This window comes from Balaenoptera musculus, chromosome 7 (genome assembly GCF_009873245.2).
Source record: "Balaenoptera musculus isolate JJ_BM4_2016_0621 chromosome 7, mBalMus1.pri.v3, whole genome shotgun sequence".
Lineage (NCBI taxonomy): Eukaryota > Metazoa > Chordata > Mammalia > Artiodactyla > Balaenopteridae > Balaenoptera > Balaenoptera musculus.
In genome coordinates this window covers 22,970,226-22,989,011 of record NC_045791.1, presented here as the reverse complement: position 1 = coordinate 22,989,011, position 18,786 = coordinate 22,970,226, and the positions used below count along the sequence as shown (strand labels likewise).

At 40.2% G+C, this 18,786-nt stretch overlaps 1 protein-coding gene across 1 annotated transcript in view; it reads left to right on the top strand.

Moving 5' to 3' along the window:
• Nucleotides 1–1,380: 1,380 nt before the first annotated feature.
• The window catches only part of NXPH2 (neurexophilin 2), a 98,933-nt gene continuing 81,527 nt past the window's right edge, over nucleotides 1,381–18,786 (top strand). Inside the window, exon 1 of the mRNA XM_036858244.1 lies at nucleotides 1,381–1,466. Coding sequence (XP_036714139.1) covers nucleotides 1,416–1,466 — 51 coding nt within the window. The 5' untranslated portion in view covers nucleotides 1,381–1,415. The remainder of the gene's footprint in view (nucleotides 1,467–18,786) is intronic.

Here is an 18,786-nt window from a genome sequence, read left to right as displayed (position 1 = left end):
TTCACTTTTTGTTGTTTTTTTTTTTTTTAATAAACATCTATCTCAATTCCACTCTCTTGCCTCAACGTGTTTTTCATTTGCAAGAGGATGCAGGAACTAGCCTTGCCTTGAGTGTTCTTTTGAAGTAGCTGCCTAGAGACTCATCCCTGGAGAACTGATTTTACCTCTCTGGACCTTAGATTTCCCATCTGTTCAATAAAGAGGTTGATGGATGATGTCTAAATTCTCACCCGCTGTAAACGTGGGAGTACCTGAGCCCCACTGCCCCTTGACTTTTCCACTCGAGGGTCCAGCACAGAGATAGATAGTTAAAGGTTAAGGATCTCTCCAATGGAGAGTTGTTAACATGGGGTTGAGCGATCCCGGGCAGCAGGTTTCTGGCCTCGCCCAGCCGCGGCCTCAGAAATATCTCTCTCCAAGATTTCCCAACTGGGAGGCTGCGGCAGGGTCTCCTCTCCTTATTCTTCTCCCCAGGCCCCTCGGGCGCAGCTCTATCCTCCTCCTGGACACCGAGCAGCCGATAGCATCCTCAAACCCGGGTAAGCCTGGACCCCTACAGCTAGCTCGGTTTCTCAGAGCCCTGCCGCTACCCCTCCTCAATGTCGCTCTAGGTCCCCACTACTTTCCACTTCCAGACATTCTTCCAGCCGCACCGGCCACACTTTGGACCCCCTGCGCCGGGCTCTGAGAGCCAGGGCTGCCGCGGAGCGGGGCGCTCTCCCGGGGCGTCCCGGGCTCCAGCACCCCTCCACACCACCACCACCCCCGCCCCACGCCCCGCCTCAGGACCCTGTCGTCGCCTTCCCCTCGAACTCCCTGGGTGCTCTCCCGGCGCGCTCCTTCCTGCATCCACTCAGGGAGACCCCCCCCCCCACATCCCCGCTGCCACCTCCCCAGCAAAACAAGAGCTGGTCAGTGGGCAGGGCGCCCGGCCCAACCGGCCCTCTGCTGGGCGGGGGCGGAGAAGGCCCCGAGCCTCGCCGGGCTCCCGGGCGCGCTCAGCTCTGCCGGGATCCCGAGAGCGGCCTCGCGCGGGAACCCCGCACCAAGGCGCCGGAGCCGCAGCCTCCCGCCCGCGGGCGCCCGCCGCGCTCACCCTGACCCCGGGACGCGGGAGCCCCGGGCGCCGCTGGAACCCCGCGCAGCACGCCGGAGCTCGAGCGGCCCCCCACGCTCCTCTTCCGGCCCCCTCCAAGGAGGGGCGCGCGGGGCCCCAGAAGCATCTCCCGCCCTCCCCCACCCCCTTCCCAGCCCGCCCACCGGACCCGCGCGGCGTGGCGCGGCGCTGCGCTCGGATTCCAGGAGGGAAGCGCCGCTCGGAATCCCTGGCGTCCTCAGTCCTGCCCCGCGAAGTGGAGATGCACGAGAGGCAGGCGAGGGCGCGCAGCTCGTGAGACGCCGCGCCAGCCGGCACCATGCGCCTGCGGCCGCTGCCCCTCGTCGTGGTCCCCGGCTTGCTGCAGCTGGTGAGTGCCCGGCCCGCCGCGCGCCCCACGCCCCACGCCTCACGCGCCGGGGCCGCGTTTCGGCGGGAAAACCGCTCCGGCGGCCGTCTCGGAAGCAGAGCCTGGGGCTGCTTGGGACATGGGGTCGGGGGCGCAGGCAGTGGAGAGAGTTTAGGGTTGCCTTAGAGGTTGAAGGGAAAGAATCAGGGAATGGGGATCAGAGGGGAGCCTGAGGCGAGTGCGGTGCTTATGGAGGATTGGGACTAGAGGGCTGAGGTAAAGAAGGCAGAAAGGGGCAGGGAAGAAGGTGTGAGAGAAGGAAGAGGTCTGTTGCGGAGCGGCCGAGGAGGGGATAAGGGTAGACGGACGCGATGAGGACGGGCTGAAAAGACCTGCCTCTAGCCCAGAGTTTGGGGGGCTTGGTGGGTTTTTTTCACGTGGTATTTTGCCCGGATGCCCGCAAACACTTCTAAACCACGGCATCGTGCATCCTCGTTCTCAGGGCCGGTTGGTGGCTCCTTGCTGGGGAAAAACTTAGGCAAAAGACCGATTTGGGAGGCAGACTGGATTTCTCTTCGTTTTCCGTCCGGCGCTGGGGGCTAGGATGGGGTTTTGTGCCGGCGGGGACGCAGGCTGTAACTTTCAAATCCAACTCCACACAGGAGCCCCCTCCCCGTCGTGTCTAAGCATTTTGTTCCCGAAGACCTCTCCTGTCTGGTCTGGGCGGCTCAGGGGGCGCTGAGGAATATGAAGGGTATTAGAAGGTGGTTGCAGGGTCCGCCAGGGAGGCTCTAGGCGACTGTTCCAGTGGTGCCTCTCATCTCTCCTCGCTTTTCCCGCGTGGCGCCACCCTCTCCTACCGAAATATACCTGTATGCTGTATGGATTGCTAGTTAATTCTGTTTAAGGGAGATCCCAAGTAAGACCTTCAAGAAGACAACTTTTAAAGTAAAATTATAGAAGGGGATTGCTTTGGCGCAGTCCGCCTCTGTGATGGATTTCTCCTGCTCTCTTGGCACTTGTCTTAATACGGTGCTATCAAGAGGGCTTTCTCCAGAAGCCAAGGTTTCTTTGGTCTTCATATTTAAGACTTTACCTAGTTTAATCTGGCTGTTAAGGAACCCAAGCATGATGATTCTTCCTTTTTTCCTTCCTTCCTCCCTCCCTTCCTCTCTCTCTCCCTCTCTCTCTCTCTCTCTCTCTCTCTCTCTCTCTCTCTTATTTCCCTTTAGAGGGGAAGATCAAGTAACTTATTAAAGTTTCTCTATGATACATATGATATTACAGACGCAAAGATACTCTGCAAGTTTGAGGATAGAAGGAATTCTAAAATGTCTTAGTGAAGGGGAAAGAGCACGAAAGGGCCTGTCCATTCCTTTTCCACAGAGATTAGCTTCACCTGCACAGCGTTAAGAAATTCTTCAATGGCATCAAGAAGAAAATGCAGTGATGTTCCCAAATGTCCTTGAATGAGCTGGCACATACTGCCTATATACAATATGGCATGTTAAAATAAATTTTACATCTAAGGCATTAAGCATGCCACGTATATGCCATAATAGTCTTCATTATCCCTTGCTTTTTGAAATGTTTGATCTGGAGTCCAATAAAAGGTGATTTAACAAAGCAGCATTTGTATGGTGTGTGTAAGTAAAACTGTAAAAATCTGGGGAAATCCGGTACTTAGGCAGAATATCTTCATGAATCTCTTAGTTCTTGCATTTAATTTTGCATTCAGTGATCATGAACTGTGTATCTGTTCCACTGTATTAGACTCTTAAAGATGAGGAGCTATATTGGGGGGTGTGTTGGGAAAAGTTCTCCTATCAGTTTACTGTATTGGGAATGTTAGATTTTTTTTTTTTCACACCACCAGAGTCAATAGGGAATAAGAAATACATCTTGACAAGATTATATACCCTCCTTAAGAGCTAGATTCTAATATTACAGCATGGCTTGATTTATCAGTTTTTAAGGAAGTGTATGTCAAATTTTAATCCATTTTTGGATTGTGCTTGGGTTGTAATGTTTTTTTCCTGGAGCACTTTATCATGGTAAGTGAGGTGGGGAGCTGCAGCTGTGTGATAAGCATACATTCCTTACACTGCCATCCTTTTGGACAATAAAAAGCTGTTTACATTCTCCACAATCTTAGAGCTGTTTCCAGCCTTATAACACAAGGGGGTTAGGATGTGAAAGGAAAACAGAGTGGCTGAGCAGGGTAGATTTAAATGAAAACACCCTCCAATCCCACCATTCGCCCCACCCCAGCAGGTATCCAAAAAAAAAAAAAAAGTTATAATTTGGCCCTTTGGAGGGCTTATAGTTTTAGTCTACCTTTTCAGCTAATATTGAACTTCTTTGCTAAATCCCAATAGCAAGTGGATAAAATGCTTGAAAACTAATATTTTCATTTTCTAGGAACCATGTGTACATAGTACATCTGCCCTTGGGGGGAGGGAGTGGACACAAGGTTGGGTTATTGTTGGAACTGGATTTTACTTTTCCGTTCCCACTGCCATCCTAAAATGCTAAATATTTTTAAATGAGTAGTGGATTCATTTGGGGATATTGAAATTTTAATTTTAAGAAAATTGCCTGATTCATATGAAAGCAGTCAGAGGGAGTTGGGCCCAAATAAGTCACGATCATATAATACTGATACAATAACTAGAAGATTTTTACTTATTTGGGGGATATTTGTAAGTTTTAAGGAAACAATAAGCTGAATTGATAAATATTGCAGGTAAACTGTGAAGTATGTGTGTCTGTGATTTGTCCTTACCCAATTTTCCTGGCCTGTGTCTAGTGTTTTAACGGACAGGTTGCTATACCTAATTAATAAGATTACTAGGCATTTGCAGAATTAAGTATCAATCCTGAATGTATTATTTTTTTTGAAATTCTTATTCAGCAACATATCTTTATAAAAATATTAATAGCACATTATTTCTTGTCTGCCATCTAATGAAGAAAAAATTAGCATTTGAATTTAATATTATAATGAGTGTTATTTTGTGACATGATACAAGGTAAAGACTTCGCCAGTTGACAGCTTCTTACAGATTTGCATGATTATTTGTAACTCATAATAAGTGTGATTTTTGCCTCTAAGTAAAATGCAGATTGTAAAAAGATTAAATTTGAATTTAAATGGATGATAAGCTTGAATTTAAGATAAAATTTAGTGGTGATTTTAAAAATTAGTTTGTTATACATTTCAACTTGTTTTTCTGTGATGTAATGATGAGTTTATCAAGCAAAATATAAATTAAAAAAGCGACACAAGTTAGCAAATTTTTAGAATCCTATAAAATCAGAATACTTGTGATGCAAAGTTTTACAATTTTAAGTTCATCTTCATTAGATAGTATCATCCCACATGAACTTATTGAGGATATTTTTGTTTAATCTTAACAAATTATTGATTTTAATATTTATTTAGTGTCATAGTCATAACATATATTTATTCCCAGTTCTGTATTTTCAAGAAGTGATAACTCATGACTGTCTTCCATTCAGAAATCACAATTTCCCTCATACAGTTTTGATCAATTAACATCAAAACAGTATTTCCCAGTGTAGGATAAATAGTCGTCTGTTGCCTAGCTGACAACGCAGAGAAGAAGAAAATACCACCATATCATGGTTACGACTTAGAGTTGGCTGGGCTTTGAAATTGACTCTTCATTAAAAGCATCATTATCTTAGACATTTTTAAACATGAGAACTAGGATTAGACAATTAAGTCCTCTATTCCAGCCACTCACCTCCCAGTATAAATTGTGTTCCCTTGGCCTCTTTTAAGATTAGGTTGTGTAGTTCAGTTTTAAATGCCTTCCACATAGGAAACTGACTCCTCTTGGGAACTTATTTTATAGCTCAATAGATTTCCGAATGGAAAAGAAAAGCCTTGTTACTTTTTGTTCCGTAGTTTTTTTCTTAATTTTCTTTTTTTTTATTGTTTCTGATTAGTGGTCAAAATGCTAAATAAGGCAGAAGGCTTTTTTGAAAAACTTTTAGAGGTTTTACATTCTCAGCTTAAAATGTGTAGCTCTTGCAAATCGAATGAATTAAGAAATGTTGATTTTTACAACACACTGCCCACCTTTTATCTATTAAAGAGCTAATCAATACATTGTGAATGATTTCATTATTTAGTAGTAGCAATCAGAGATGAATATAAGTGTGTCACAGGTTTGTGATTTTGTAAAAGCTCCAGGACTGTCTCCTACTGTTTACATATTCTGCGGTCTCTTTTACCTGAAGCTTTGCTGGGTAAGATTTGAAAAAAGAATTATAGCCACTCGCTCAAATACCTACAGTTAGGGCTGTGTCAGCATTTCTGTGAAGACTCATTTCTATCTTAGCCATAAGCGTTATTGCCGGTTAGAAGTTGGCATTTAATATCTTGATTTGGGAGTCAATTATTTTAAAGCTGCTTTAAAAAAATTGGTCCAAATGATTTTGAACACTCATCCATGTGAGTTTATTCTCTAGATATTCTTATAGTATGTGGAATGATGATTTAACAAACTAATTTCTATATCATTCTTGCACAGTGGTTATAATTTAAAATGTAGCATGTTTAAATTATTTTCAATAATCTCTTCCAAGTTAACCTATTTATTGAACCACTGTAAGATATTGTAACACTGTTTCATCACAAATAATTTTAATTGTGCCAAATTCAGATGCCTTAGTTGGTCTTTATTTACTAACAATTGTATGAGTCTTTATTTGCTAACAATCTATTTGAATTTTTTATTACTTGTGATATGACCAATGGTATTGATGACAACTCTGTTCTTTATTTCAAAATCTTGCTCAATAAAAAAAGTATCTAAAGCAATTTACAGTATAGATTTTCATATTATAGAAAGAATTCTAAGATATGATTGATTGAAAACTTCCAATTTATGTTGTTTTTAGTTGATGAAGATCTAGATGAAAACCTTCAAATAACTGTTTGGTTCATTATGCTGTAAGATCAGTATATAATAAGGAATTCTGTTTCTTTAAAGAACTACCATTAAAAATGAATATTTCATTATCTAAACCCAAAAGCTATAAGAAATATTTTTCCTAGCCAGATCATTCAAGAAGTTAAAATAGTTGTCTTTAAAATTGTCATTCTTGTAAATTTTGCTTTTCTTAGATTTATGAACCCACAGTAAGGAAACTGGGAAGTTTTACAAATTTAAACTACAATGATAATAATGCTCTCTTAGATTTGCATATACCTACCTGTTTTCAAGTTTCTTTCACACAGTTTATCACATTCTGTTCTCCCAAAAAATCTACAAGAAGGACATGTTAAAAGTTTCCATTTGTGTACTGGAAAGAACAATGCATTTGGAGTCAAAAGACGAGTTCTATCTCTAAATAAATTGCATATTCAACAAATATTTACTATTTTGTCCCTGACTTTACACTGAGACTGTAGCAGACATTGAGGACATAACAGTAAACAAAATGGAACTGCTATGAGAATATGAGTGTGTGTGTGTGTGTGTGTGTGTGTGTGTCTGTGCGCACACGCGTGTCTGTGTGTCTTGGGCTGGTCATTTAACAACCTCAAATCCCTCATCTGTACAATGACGTCATCAGTGATAAAGAGAATGAAAAATGATTTCTAACATCTCTTTCCTTTTTTTAATGTACAGTAACAGTGTTCCTGTATTTTTCTTTCTATGAATTATGTACATCTTTACTGTACAATTTAAAGTATGTCTTACCTACAAACATAATTGCTTTAAATATAAGTTTTACATGGAGTTTGTGCTGTTAACCATATCACAAATGGTACATATATTTAGAAATAGATTTAAAATACTACAAGACTGATTAATGTTATATCTTCTTATGGAAAAGGACAATTTAGTGAAACTAGGCAAAGGGAATTGACAAATACTTATTTAACACATATAATCAGCAAAATCAATAAAATTTAAATTAAAATGGTACAATAAGGGCTTTTCCCCCTCTATACCATTTTTAAATTGTAAACCACTAACATCTACTCATTTCTTTAATTTAAATAAAAAGTAAATTGGCTCTCAGTTAAATTCTAATTATTAAGATAAGCAGCGTTACAGCTTAATACTGTACTTCAACCAGAAAACTAGCATGTGACTTTTGGTACGCCTCATTAGAATCCAACCTATTTAAATCAGGAATACTTTTCACTAACTCCAAAGATCTTGGGAGTTCTGATGTAAATGGTATGAAATTTTAAAAAGAAAACCAAGAAAGAACTGGCATGTGAGACCTATCAAAGATGGAAGAAATTGTTAATGGTTTTAACATCAGGGGACAAGTCAACTGAAACAGACTGACTAGTCCTGGGGTTCAGTCCAACTATATTTTAAACAACATGAATGTCTTTAAAAACGAAACGACTTTGTGACAGTGCCGGTTTGGGCCAAATAAAAGGATTCTCAGGTCATAAAAACACTTAAGTACATCTCTTTATTCAAGATTATGCAAGATTGTGATTTTCAAGCATTGCCATATATATTGACAGTTTTAAAATCTCATCAGTTTTACCTTAAGTTATATGGCATGTATATTTATGCACTCAAAACTGTAACTTAGGAAATAGTTGAGATTACTTGAAGGGAGAGACCACATATGTAATTTATATGGCTGTTAAAAGTCCATGATCTGCTTGATATTTTGAATGGATAACGTATACAGTAAGAGAATAGGGACTCAAAAGAACCATTTAACACTTTGTAGCAATGATAACAATCATTTTTATCAATACAGTTTTGCATTTGGATAACCCAAACAGAAGACAGTTGGGATCAGTATAAGAAATGTGGCTACAGAAATGAAAAGGGAGGTGAAGTTTTCAAAAGTGTGTTTTCCATAGTCATGAATTCACCTGCTGCTTCCATGTTGATGACTCCCAAATTTGTACCTCAATTCCTACCCTACTGTTCAGCCTCCAAAGCCATCTCTCCATAGTTCACTTTCTTTGCCTTGGATGTTTTACTGCCAACTCACACTCAACATGTCCACAGCCACACACCTCTTTCCTGAACAAGTAACCTTCCAACATTCATGGATTCAGATCTTGAAGTCACTACCTTGTCCCCCTTTTTAATGTCTGGTATCTTTGTGTTGGGACAAGTGACTTAGTATAAAGCATTACTTGGTTTGTAAGATAATTTCATGTGTGTGATCTCATGGTTCATCTTCACATCAGCTCTGGAAGGTAAACAGAGCAATAGTTATTGCATCCATTTTAAAAATGAAGAAACAAAGGCATGGGAGATTTCCAAGATGGACTGTATAGCGACCACACAAAAGGCACAACTTGAATTGTCTGCCCAGTCCATCCCCAAGGTCACGGTAGCATCTGTTTGTAGCAGAAGGCTGTGAGGTCCATCATAGACCCCCAGAGTGAAGGGCCTGAGGGACGTTTCTAGGAAATGTTCTGTTCTGCTCAGTAGACATGCCGAGGCAGAAACCTAGACTCATTCATTTTAGGAATGTTGTACACAAATTTGTCATGAAGTCAAACAAGTTTAACAGAGTAAACAGATTTTTAGAGGCTGGCTCTTAATCGGGAATCCTGTTTAGAATTTAGCCTCAGAGTTTAGTTTCCAGGTGCTCCAGCTTTTACAGCTTTAGGGCTCAGTGGATGGCCTAGTGATGTATTTCCAGTTAGGATCAGCAGAGGGTTTGAGAGTTCCTCTAATTCCTCAAGATCTCAACCTGTCCCACTTCAGATGGAAAAGGTGAACAAGAGGAGAGAGAAGGACTTTAACTACTATGAAGGGCTACTTAATCTTGGTTTTTTAATGGATAGGTGGGAATATGAGAAGGAGCCGGTGGGGTGGGGGGAGGCATCTAGCAGGTGCTGACACCTACTAGACTCGCAGAACTTGCGAGCTTTCATAGAAGATTTTACTCTACCAGTAGCATTCTTGCTCTTGCCCTCTCTCCCTTTCTTACTTTTTATGAAAATATGTATTTGATTACAGAGGTGGTATAGCATAGTAAATGTTACTGGCTTTCCACCCAGATCCCTTTGGATCTCTTTTTTACCATTTCTGTGCGCCCTCCTCTTTTTTGGTTTCTGTTCTAACACTGGGCATCTATAATTCTCCTTCAGAGGATTTCCCTGGGGGTGTTGGATGCCCTTTGCCAGAAAGCACTCAGAGCCAGACTGCAGTTCCCTTCCTTCTGGGACAGTTCTTGACAAATGACTGACAGGTGCCAGAGTGTGAAAAGCCCAGCTCCCTTGCTCAGGGGTTTAAGGGATACATTGGAGTGTCCCTGTGAGAGCAGGTCAAAGCTCCCCTCAAGGGGACTTCGCTTGAGATCACGCACGTCCATGGCTTCCTCTTGTTCACTGACCCGCTGCCCTGCTTCCCCACCAGACTCCCCTGGACGCGCTTCACGATAGATCACTTGCACTCAAACACTTGTCTTGCTGTCTGTTTCTGGGGAACCCAACCTAAGGTGTCTGGTTAAATTTTCTCTAACATGCAGAAATTTTTAAAGCAGCTATTCTTACCTCTGCCTGCTTTGTGCCATCTTATACTAAGAGATAATCACTATTAGTAGTTTAATGTGTCTCTTTGCAGAAATTAGGGATATGTATGCTTTCATCATAATTATATCAACACAACATAACATCATATAACATGTATTTTTAATGCAATAATATACTGTGGCCATTTTTATACAATGTACAACTTATATTTTTGAGAATTCTTAGTATTTCATGGCATTGATGTGCCATAATGTATTTAATCAGTCTCTTATTAAGGAAAAGTTTGATTGTCTTGAATTTTTTCAGTACATTTGTGAGTATATTTATAAAATGAATTCCTAGGGGGGTGGTGGTGGGATGAATTGGGCGATTGGGATTGACATGTATACACTGATGTGTATAAAATGGATGACTAATAAGAAAATAAAGAAATAAAGAAATAAATAAACATTAAAAAAATAGAAAAAAATAATAAAAAATAAATAAAATGAGTTCCTAGAATTGAAAATACTTGTCCAAGGCTGGAAATGTACAATATGAATTTTGATAAATATAAATTTTCTCCTTAATGACTATACCAAAATACAGTACCACTCACAGTGGATATGCATCCTATATCCCTATCTGGATAATGGGTTTTTTGTTTACTTTTTCAATCTATTAGAGGAAAACACCTCATTGTTTTTAAAATCTGTTTTATATTACTTATTAAGAAGGTGAAGTTTGTTCTTATATTTAATAACCTTTGAATTTATTTTGTGATTCTTTCCTTTTTAAATAATTTCCCATTTTTCAATTCTTTTTGTCTACATCTTTTAAACTTTTATAGTTTTTTTTTTTATATTGCTCTTGCACAGTTGTTGTTTATTTTACTATTCCTGAATACTTTATACATTATGGGGTTGTTGTGGCTACCATTTCTAGGCCTGACATTTTTTAATTGATTTTTGCTGGAATTTAAAGAAAGCTACTTATTTTAGTATATTTATTGTATCAGTTCTATTTCTGAACTGGATTATTAGTTTTAATAATTTTTAATTTGATTCTCTTGAATTTTATGTATAGACAATCATATTACCTGTAAATAATCATATATTTAGCTCTTCCTATTGAACATTTATGTCTCTTAAATTAAAATTTAATCCCGTAGTGTACTGGGTAGAACCTTCAGAATATTATTGAATAACACTGTGAAAGTGGATATTTTTTTCATATTTCCAACTTCAGTGTAGACTTTACTAAATAGGATGTTTGCTTTAGTTTCTAATAAATAACCTATCAAGTTAAGAATATACTTTTATATTTCCTATATATTAAAATAAAATATGTGGCTCACAGAGGTTTATTTCAGATACGTTTTTAGCATCCCTCAAATTGATCATAGATTTTTAAAATGTTAACTTTTTTATGTTTGTTATTTATGAGTAGGTTTCCTAATATTATGCTTTTTAAACAAAGTTAAATTATCTATATTTTAATACACAATATATGTGTTTTATGTTGTTAGTATTTTATTTAGGACTGTGATGCCATATTCATAAGTAAAATATAGCAAAAGTGAAACATGTCAGGTTTCGATCAGGATTATTCTAGGATCATAATTAGAAAGACTTCTATTTTTTTTTCCCCTCAGTTGTGGGAGAAGTTAAAATAGTTGAGAATTGTTTTTCCCTTGGAAGTTTGTCGTGTTCTCATCCATTTGAACCTTTTTGTTTTAGGAGAGGAGATCTTTTACCAACATTTCATTTCCTTTATGGCTACTTATCCATCCAGGTTTTTTTTTTTTTTCAATGCTTATATGAATCCCTTTTACTAATTTTTAAAGAAAATTATGCATTTTTATGTGTCTTCAAATTTACTTAGAATAAAATTATAATACCATTACCTTAATTTTAAAAAATTTACTCCATACCTGTGATCTATGCTGTATTTTTCCCCAAGTTTGTATTAGTTGTTTTGGAATAGTAGCTAAGGGACTGCCATATTCTCTAAGTCTACCACTGTAAATAGAAGCTTTCTGGGGCAGATTGCATAGCTAATTGACTAAGTGGTCTAGGTTGAATGAAGCCTGGAGTTAAGGGGTGAGCATTCAGGACCTCAGCCCTCCTTCTACTTCAGTGAAGGACATGCATCCTCCCGGTAGCTGCCCTGCGCCTGCTTGCACTCCCAGCTCCTCCCGTGCTAATTTTGGTGGTGAGAAGAGGGGATTCTGTCGGGGGGTGAACCCCTGTTCAGGCGCTGTTCTCTTTTGCCTTTGTTTGGTTACTGGCTGCTCAGCACGCGTGGCTTCTCCATCATTCTGATTCACTCTTCTTTACATCTTCCAGAGATTCTCACATTTTGTGGACCCTTGGCATCCTTTCCTCTTGGTAGCACCACTAGGCACTCATTCTTGTTTTTGCATTCCTACTTCATTTCATTGGAAATTTGGGAGAGAGGCAAGGTAAATACATTCACTCAGCTTTCCTCATTGCAACTCAAAATCTTTTAGTCATTTTTGGCTCATCTTTCTTCATCCTCTACAGTATCCATTCAGTCACAAAATCCTGTGAAATTTCCTTCCAAATCCATCTGTAAACTGTCTCTTTCTCTCCACCTGCTGCCATTTCATCACTACAGCAGCCTCCTAGCTGGTCTATTTTATTCCAACATGAGCCCTCTAAATGCATTCCACATGTCACAGATCATCTTTCTTAAATTCTCCTTTGATTTACTATGCCACTCCACTATTAAGGATGAGATTGTGATTCCCTTTTCCTTAATACATTGAGTCTAAATTTCTCTTTCTGGTTCTCCAGCCTTAGATCTCCCATCCAATATTCATCATATACTTTTAACTGCAGCCAGGTCTGTATCTTTATACCCCATGAATACTTCAGAGTAAAGCGAAAGCATAGGTTTTGATGTCGGACTAACTTGGATTCCAATGCTTTTTCTGGCACCTTGGACAAGAGAACACATCTACTCAGTTTCAGTGGGGTTTTTTTTTCCTGAAATAATAGTAATTATAGCTATTTCTTAGGGTTATGATGATTATGAAAACTGACCTTAACAAAGGTCAGTTTTCTTTTCCACCTGCAACAGCTTAGGTTCTTAGTGTGTAAGCAATAGAAACTGACTTTGACAAACTTAGAGAAGAAATTCATGAAAACAGGGTAGCTCACAGGAAAGGTTGAAGAATCAGGCATGTCTAGAGCAAAATCAAGGGTCTAGGTATCGGGAAAGTATCAATTGGCCAAGATGATGAATAAATGTCCGTCTTTTTTTCTCGAGTCTTTCTTTCACTTCGTTTAAGATGCCATGTTCTGGTTGAGAGAGCCTAGATGGCTTGGGTCATATGTCTTGGCTTGAGAAGGGTGGGACACTTTGATGAACAGTTCCACACGTCCTAGGGAATCAACACTATATGTTCCTGTTAGAGAACCTGTGATCAGAACTCCCACCACAGGAAGAGCTCAGAGAAAGAGACCCAAGCACCCACAGTGAAGACCCATTCCAGCTCTTTGTGTTAATCAACCAGATCTCCACTCGTAAATAGACATAGACCACAAGACCACCAGACATTTAAGCGAAATCTTTAGGAAAAAATAATAAGAAGAAGAAGGACAAAGAGAAACTAACAGAACCTACCCTGGAAGAAACAAATAATACAGGGGACAGATTTCAATTTTAAAAATTCCTAATTAGGATTCTCAGAGAGTCAAGAGGATATTGCATCCTAAAAATAAGGCCTTTTCACAGACTGCTATGAAGAAAGATCAACTGGGTAATAAGAAGGAGTTCTTGGAAGTGAAATATATAACAAAATTAAAACATCAGGGGGAAGGTTAGTAAGACTAGGAACAGAGGTCATGCTGGTGAACTGTAAGGTGAAGTCAAGGGAACCTGCCATGACTGACCCAAAAGACCAACATGGAAAATACGAGAGAACAGTGACGAGACATAGGGGATAAATCCAGCGAGGAGCCCCAGAAACAGATAACAGGAGGCTATGAGGGGAAGGAACATAGTCAACAGGGTTGAATGGGCTGATAAAAAAAATAAAATCCTGGTGAAGTTCCTGAACTCAAAGGAAAAAATAGAAAACCCTAAGAGCTTTCAGAGATCACTAACAAAACAAACATACACCTCATTAACCACACTGGATGTTAGAAGCAATGGAACAATGCCTTCAAATTTCTGAATATTCTGAAAGAATATTGAACCAACAGCCAAATTATCAATCAAACATGAAGGGGAAAAGTAGGAGGAAGAGAAGGAAGAGAAAATAAACAATGACATTTGGAGCATGCAGGCGTCTCGGGGGAGTTACCACTCACTCCATATGGAAAAATCCTCAAAGAAGTACATCAGCAAAGCAAGAAAGAATATAGCACAAGGGGATGATTTGGGGTAGAGTGGTATCTGAGTATGACTCAGAAGAAGCGAAGGAGGGTAGAGAAGGGTCTATTAGCCTCTGACCCAGGGGAGATGTGGGTTCTGTTTCCTTCTGTGTGGTCCAGTCACACTGTGGCCCTACTGGGAATTTCATTTAAACCATTCAGTTTTATAAATGCTATTTATTAATTTGCTGTGTTTAAAATGGATTTGTATGCAAAGCAGGAATGATTTAAACATAGTTTAAGAATGGAATGTAACTATAATAAACGTTAATGAACTGAAATAATATAATAAAAATTGGAGGTGAAGGGAATACAAGAGGTGAAGCTAGGTGAGCATATCAGTTTCCTTGTTTTTCATAGTAAGAACTTAAGCTGTCTAATGTTAATAAATTAAGAAGTAGACTTAAGAATAATAATACAACCAACCAAAACCAAGAATTGGAGAAAGGGAGATAGGCACAGTCATCACCCTTCATAAAAAGAAGTCAATGATATTATTTAAACTGAAACATAGTAGTAAAAAAATCAAAAATTTAAAAAAAATCTTCATGGTGAAAAAAAAAAAAATAGACTTAAAGCCTTAAAAGCTACCAAATAATAGAATTAAAAATAATACAACCGGGGCTTCCCTGGTGGCGCAGTGGTTGAGAATCTGCCTGCCAATGCAGGGGAACACGGGTTCGAGCCCTGGTCTGGGAAGATCCCACATGCCGCAGAGCAGCTGGGCCCGAGCCACGATTGCTGAGCCTGCGCATCTGGAGCCTGTGCTCCGCAACAAGAGAGGCCGCGATAGTGAGAGGCCCGCGCGCCGCGATGAAGAGTGGCCCCCGCTTGCCACAACTAGAGAAAGCCCTCGCACAGAAACGAAGACCCAACACAGCCATAAATAAATAAATAAATAAATATTTTTTAAAAAGTTAAAAAAAAATAATACAACCAACAAAAATTCAGTTTGTAAATTTATTTACTCTGTGCTCTAATTCTATCATTTAAATAGATTAGAAAATGAATATTAACATCTGGAAAAGGCATTTTGACCTTAAAATGTGACTTTGTATTTGTGCCCTTCTTTTTCTGTAGTGCTTTTGACAAATATCATTCATCAGTGAATTTCAAAATAAAGGAGGTCTTTTCAGTGGAAGGAGCTGTCTAGCAGTTGTAAAGACATGCTCAGGACATGGCCATAAGTGCGCCTTCCCTAGGAGGTGATGGATACGTTTATGGTGTAGATTGTGGTTTGATGGTTTTTCACGGGTGTATACTTATCTCCAAACTCATCAACTTGTATACATTAAATATGTATAGCTTTTTGTGTGCCAATCATTCCTCCAAAAAAGTCGTTTTATAAAAAAGAGGTAAGCAGAGGCTATCTGTTGGGTCATGCCTCAGGGAAGGGTTTCTCAGCCTCAGCACTACTGACATTTTGGGCCAGATAATTACTTGAGTGGGGGGAAGGGGTGGGAGAAAAGTGGCTGCCCTGTGCCTTGTAGGATGCTTAACCGCATCCCTGGCCTCTACCCACTTAGATGCCAGCAGCACACTCTCCCAATTGTGACAACCCAAAATATCTCCAGACATTGACAAATGTCCCCTGAGAAGCAAACACACCCCAACTGAGAACCACCAGTGAAGGGAATTCCTGGCTGTGAGAAGCTGAACCAGGTGAGCTCTTTGGCCTCTCCCAATTAAATACTTTGTCTTTGAACTGTTGGGAAGGGGTCAGCATTTTGCAAAGACCTAGTTTATTTCTTGACACTTCTTTCCATCTCAGGCAAGTTTCCTTCAGTTCAGTTTTTGAGTGCCAGGTCCATCAGGCACTGTGCCCAGTACACACATCTCTGACAAATTTTCCTTTTTGAGAGAAATGATTGATGAGTGATCCCCCTGATATTCTTCTCCTGGATAAGAGTTCCCTCCAAGAAAAGTTCACACATTTCATCTTGCCTCAGGTACACATCTTACCAGTTGTTAGGGCAGGGCTGGCTCCAAGAGTTTTAGGAAAGCTTTCGAATTTCCATATTTTACAATGCAGTAATGAGGAAGCGTTACTCTGTAATGAAGATAGCAAATAAAACTGAAAATGATAACCATAAATAATAGTTGGTTAATAAAAATGTGAACTAAATCACCCTCAGTGTGCCTATTTGTTACAGTTAAAATACAGTGGGATTACATTCTTCAAAGAATTTATCACAAACCCAGATTATACTATGGATATCAAAACAGGACAGTAACACTTTTGAGTGGAAGATTTGATCTAGTTTTTGAGATTTTTAAGAAGTAGCTTAAAACTATTCAGTTCAACTCTTAGGGGGCTAGAATGAATTTCTTTTTGTTGAAAATGGGGGATTTTCAAGTTTACAAATGTAAACTGTGAGTTACTCTATTTTTTATAAATGGTATATGAATCACTTTCTCCTACATCAGAATGCATTTTTAAATTAAGTTTCTCCTTTAAGGCAATTCTCATTTTTTAAGAAATTGTATCTATGAAGGTACTATAAGACTTGCATCTTCTTCCCCAGAGATAAACATGGTAATAAAAAAGTAAAAAGAATCCCAGCTGGTGTTAAAATTTGAAATAGAGTATATTTTCATGAAATTAAAGCTATACATAAATAATGACCTTACTTATTGGGATAGAATCTGAGAACCCCAGTGAACTGCAACTGGGCTGCCACTCCAGGGATGTATAAAGGGATATATCCCTTTATGTCAAGGGGGGTGGGCCTTTGTATAGGCTCCTGTAGCTTTCCGAGTGAGTGTGTTACAGACATGCCAGGCAGGTCAGGGCTCCTGCATTCCGGCCCGTGCCTTTAATACATACACACATACAGATGACATTCTCCTACTGAACCTTTCCCACTACATCAAAAGTGATATCTTTTCATTTGCAAGAGGATGTGTTGTCTCTACCGTGAAAGTTACAGACCTGTATAATGCTTCTGTCAGTCTGTACAAATGCCTAAATAAGCCGTTACTTACTGATATACTCTTAGCTTCCGTCAAAGATTAATGTAGGATGTGGCTGTAGGAAAACACTTTTTTGGTTAACACGTATTCACATTTTCATTCATTGCTTTATTCGACAGTTGAAGTGTCTACTGTAGGCATGGCACTATGCTAAGCCTTTCCTTAGAATATATTCCTAAGGACAAAAACCTGTTTTCCTGTTAAATCAATATCCTTATTTAAAGAATGAGAGTTTCAACTCAATTTGGTTCCTTTTTCACTTTTCCTACCAGGAAGAGCAGAGGTAATTTATAGCTCATTGCAACAAATACCTTTATTAAGCCCATTTTCTTTTTTTTTTTTTTAATAAATTTATTTTATTTTTGGCTGCGTTGGGTCTTTGTTGCTGTGCGTGGGCTTTCTCTAGCTGCGGAGAGCGGGGGCTACTCTTCGTTGCAGTCCATGGGCTACTCATTGTGGTGGCTTTTGCTGCAGAGCACAGGCCCTAGAGTGCAGGCTCAGTAGTTGTGGCTCATGGGCTTCAGTAGTTGTGGCACACGGGCTCAGTAGTTGTGGCCCGCGGGCCCTAGAGTGCAGGGTCAGTAGTTGAGGCACACGGGCTTAGTTACTCTGCGGCATGTAGGATCTTCCCAGACTAGGGCTCGAACCCATGTCCCCTGAATTGGCAGGTGGATTCTTAACCACTGCGCCACCAGGGAAGTCCAAGCCCAGTTTTCTTGACGGTTTCTCTCCTATTATATAGTTCTTGACCTTGTACAAATGGTCCTGTTTTATATGGCTTATATCATGCACCTTGGAAATACTCTTTGAAAGTATTTGGGCCAAAATTTTCTTTGCCAGATGTTCCACCATGGCTGTCCTAATGTGCCCGAAATCTGATGAAGTCAGTTCAGTCCTGTGGATGTGAATTTCCTCTAAAATTCTTCTTCAGAAAATGGAGGTGGTTGGAGTCGGTGATTCCCAAACGCTAGTTCATGGGCCGGCTGCAGCGAGAGAGCATTTTCAGAGTCTCCAGGCATGTTACATCAGTGTCTCCGGGCTGGGGCCCAGGCACCAGGTGACGCTGGGGCCCAGCCAGATTTGGGAACCCCTAGAGCAGATGGTCTCTTAGATGTCCCTTGGCTTTATGAATTTATAATGCTGTTGGAACCTTGGCCCTTGGTTGGTGGAATATAAGCCAGCCCGGAGGAAAAGAGCTGCAGTTATACAGATTACACTGCCAGTGACACAGGAGAAAGAATGCCTCAGCTCCCCAGGGGTCACCTAGCTTTTCAGATCTCCCCTCCAAAGATACCTTTGTGTTAAGTGTGCCCCTCTGGGCTCCTGCACACTGTGCATACCTCCACTGTAGTATTTATCTCGTGGCACTGTATCTGCAGGCGCTCCTCTAGGCATTCCACTTAACCCAAGTGAAATCTATGACCACAGAGAATGTGGATGTCAGTCTGTGTCACACCACAGCCAGTCACATAGTAGG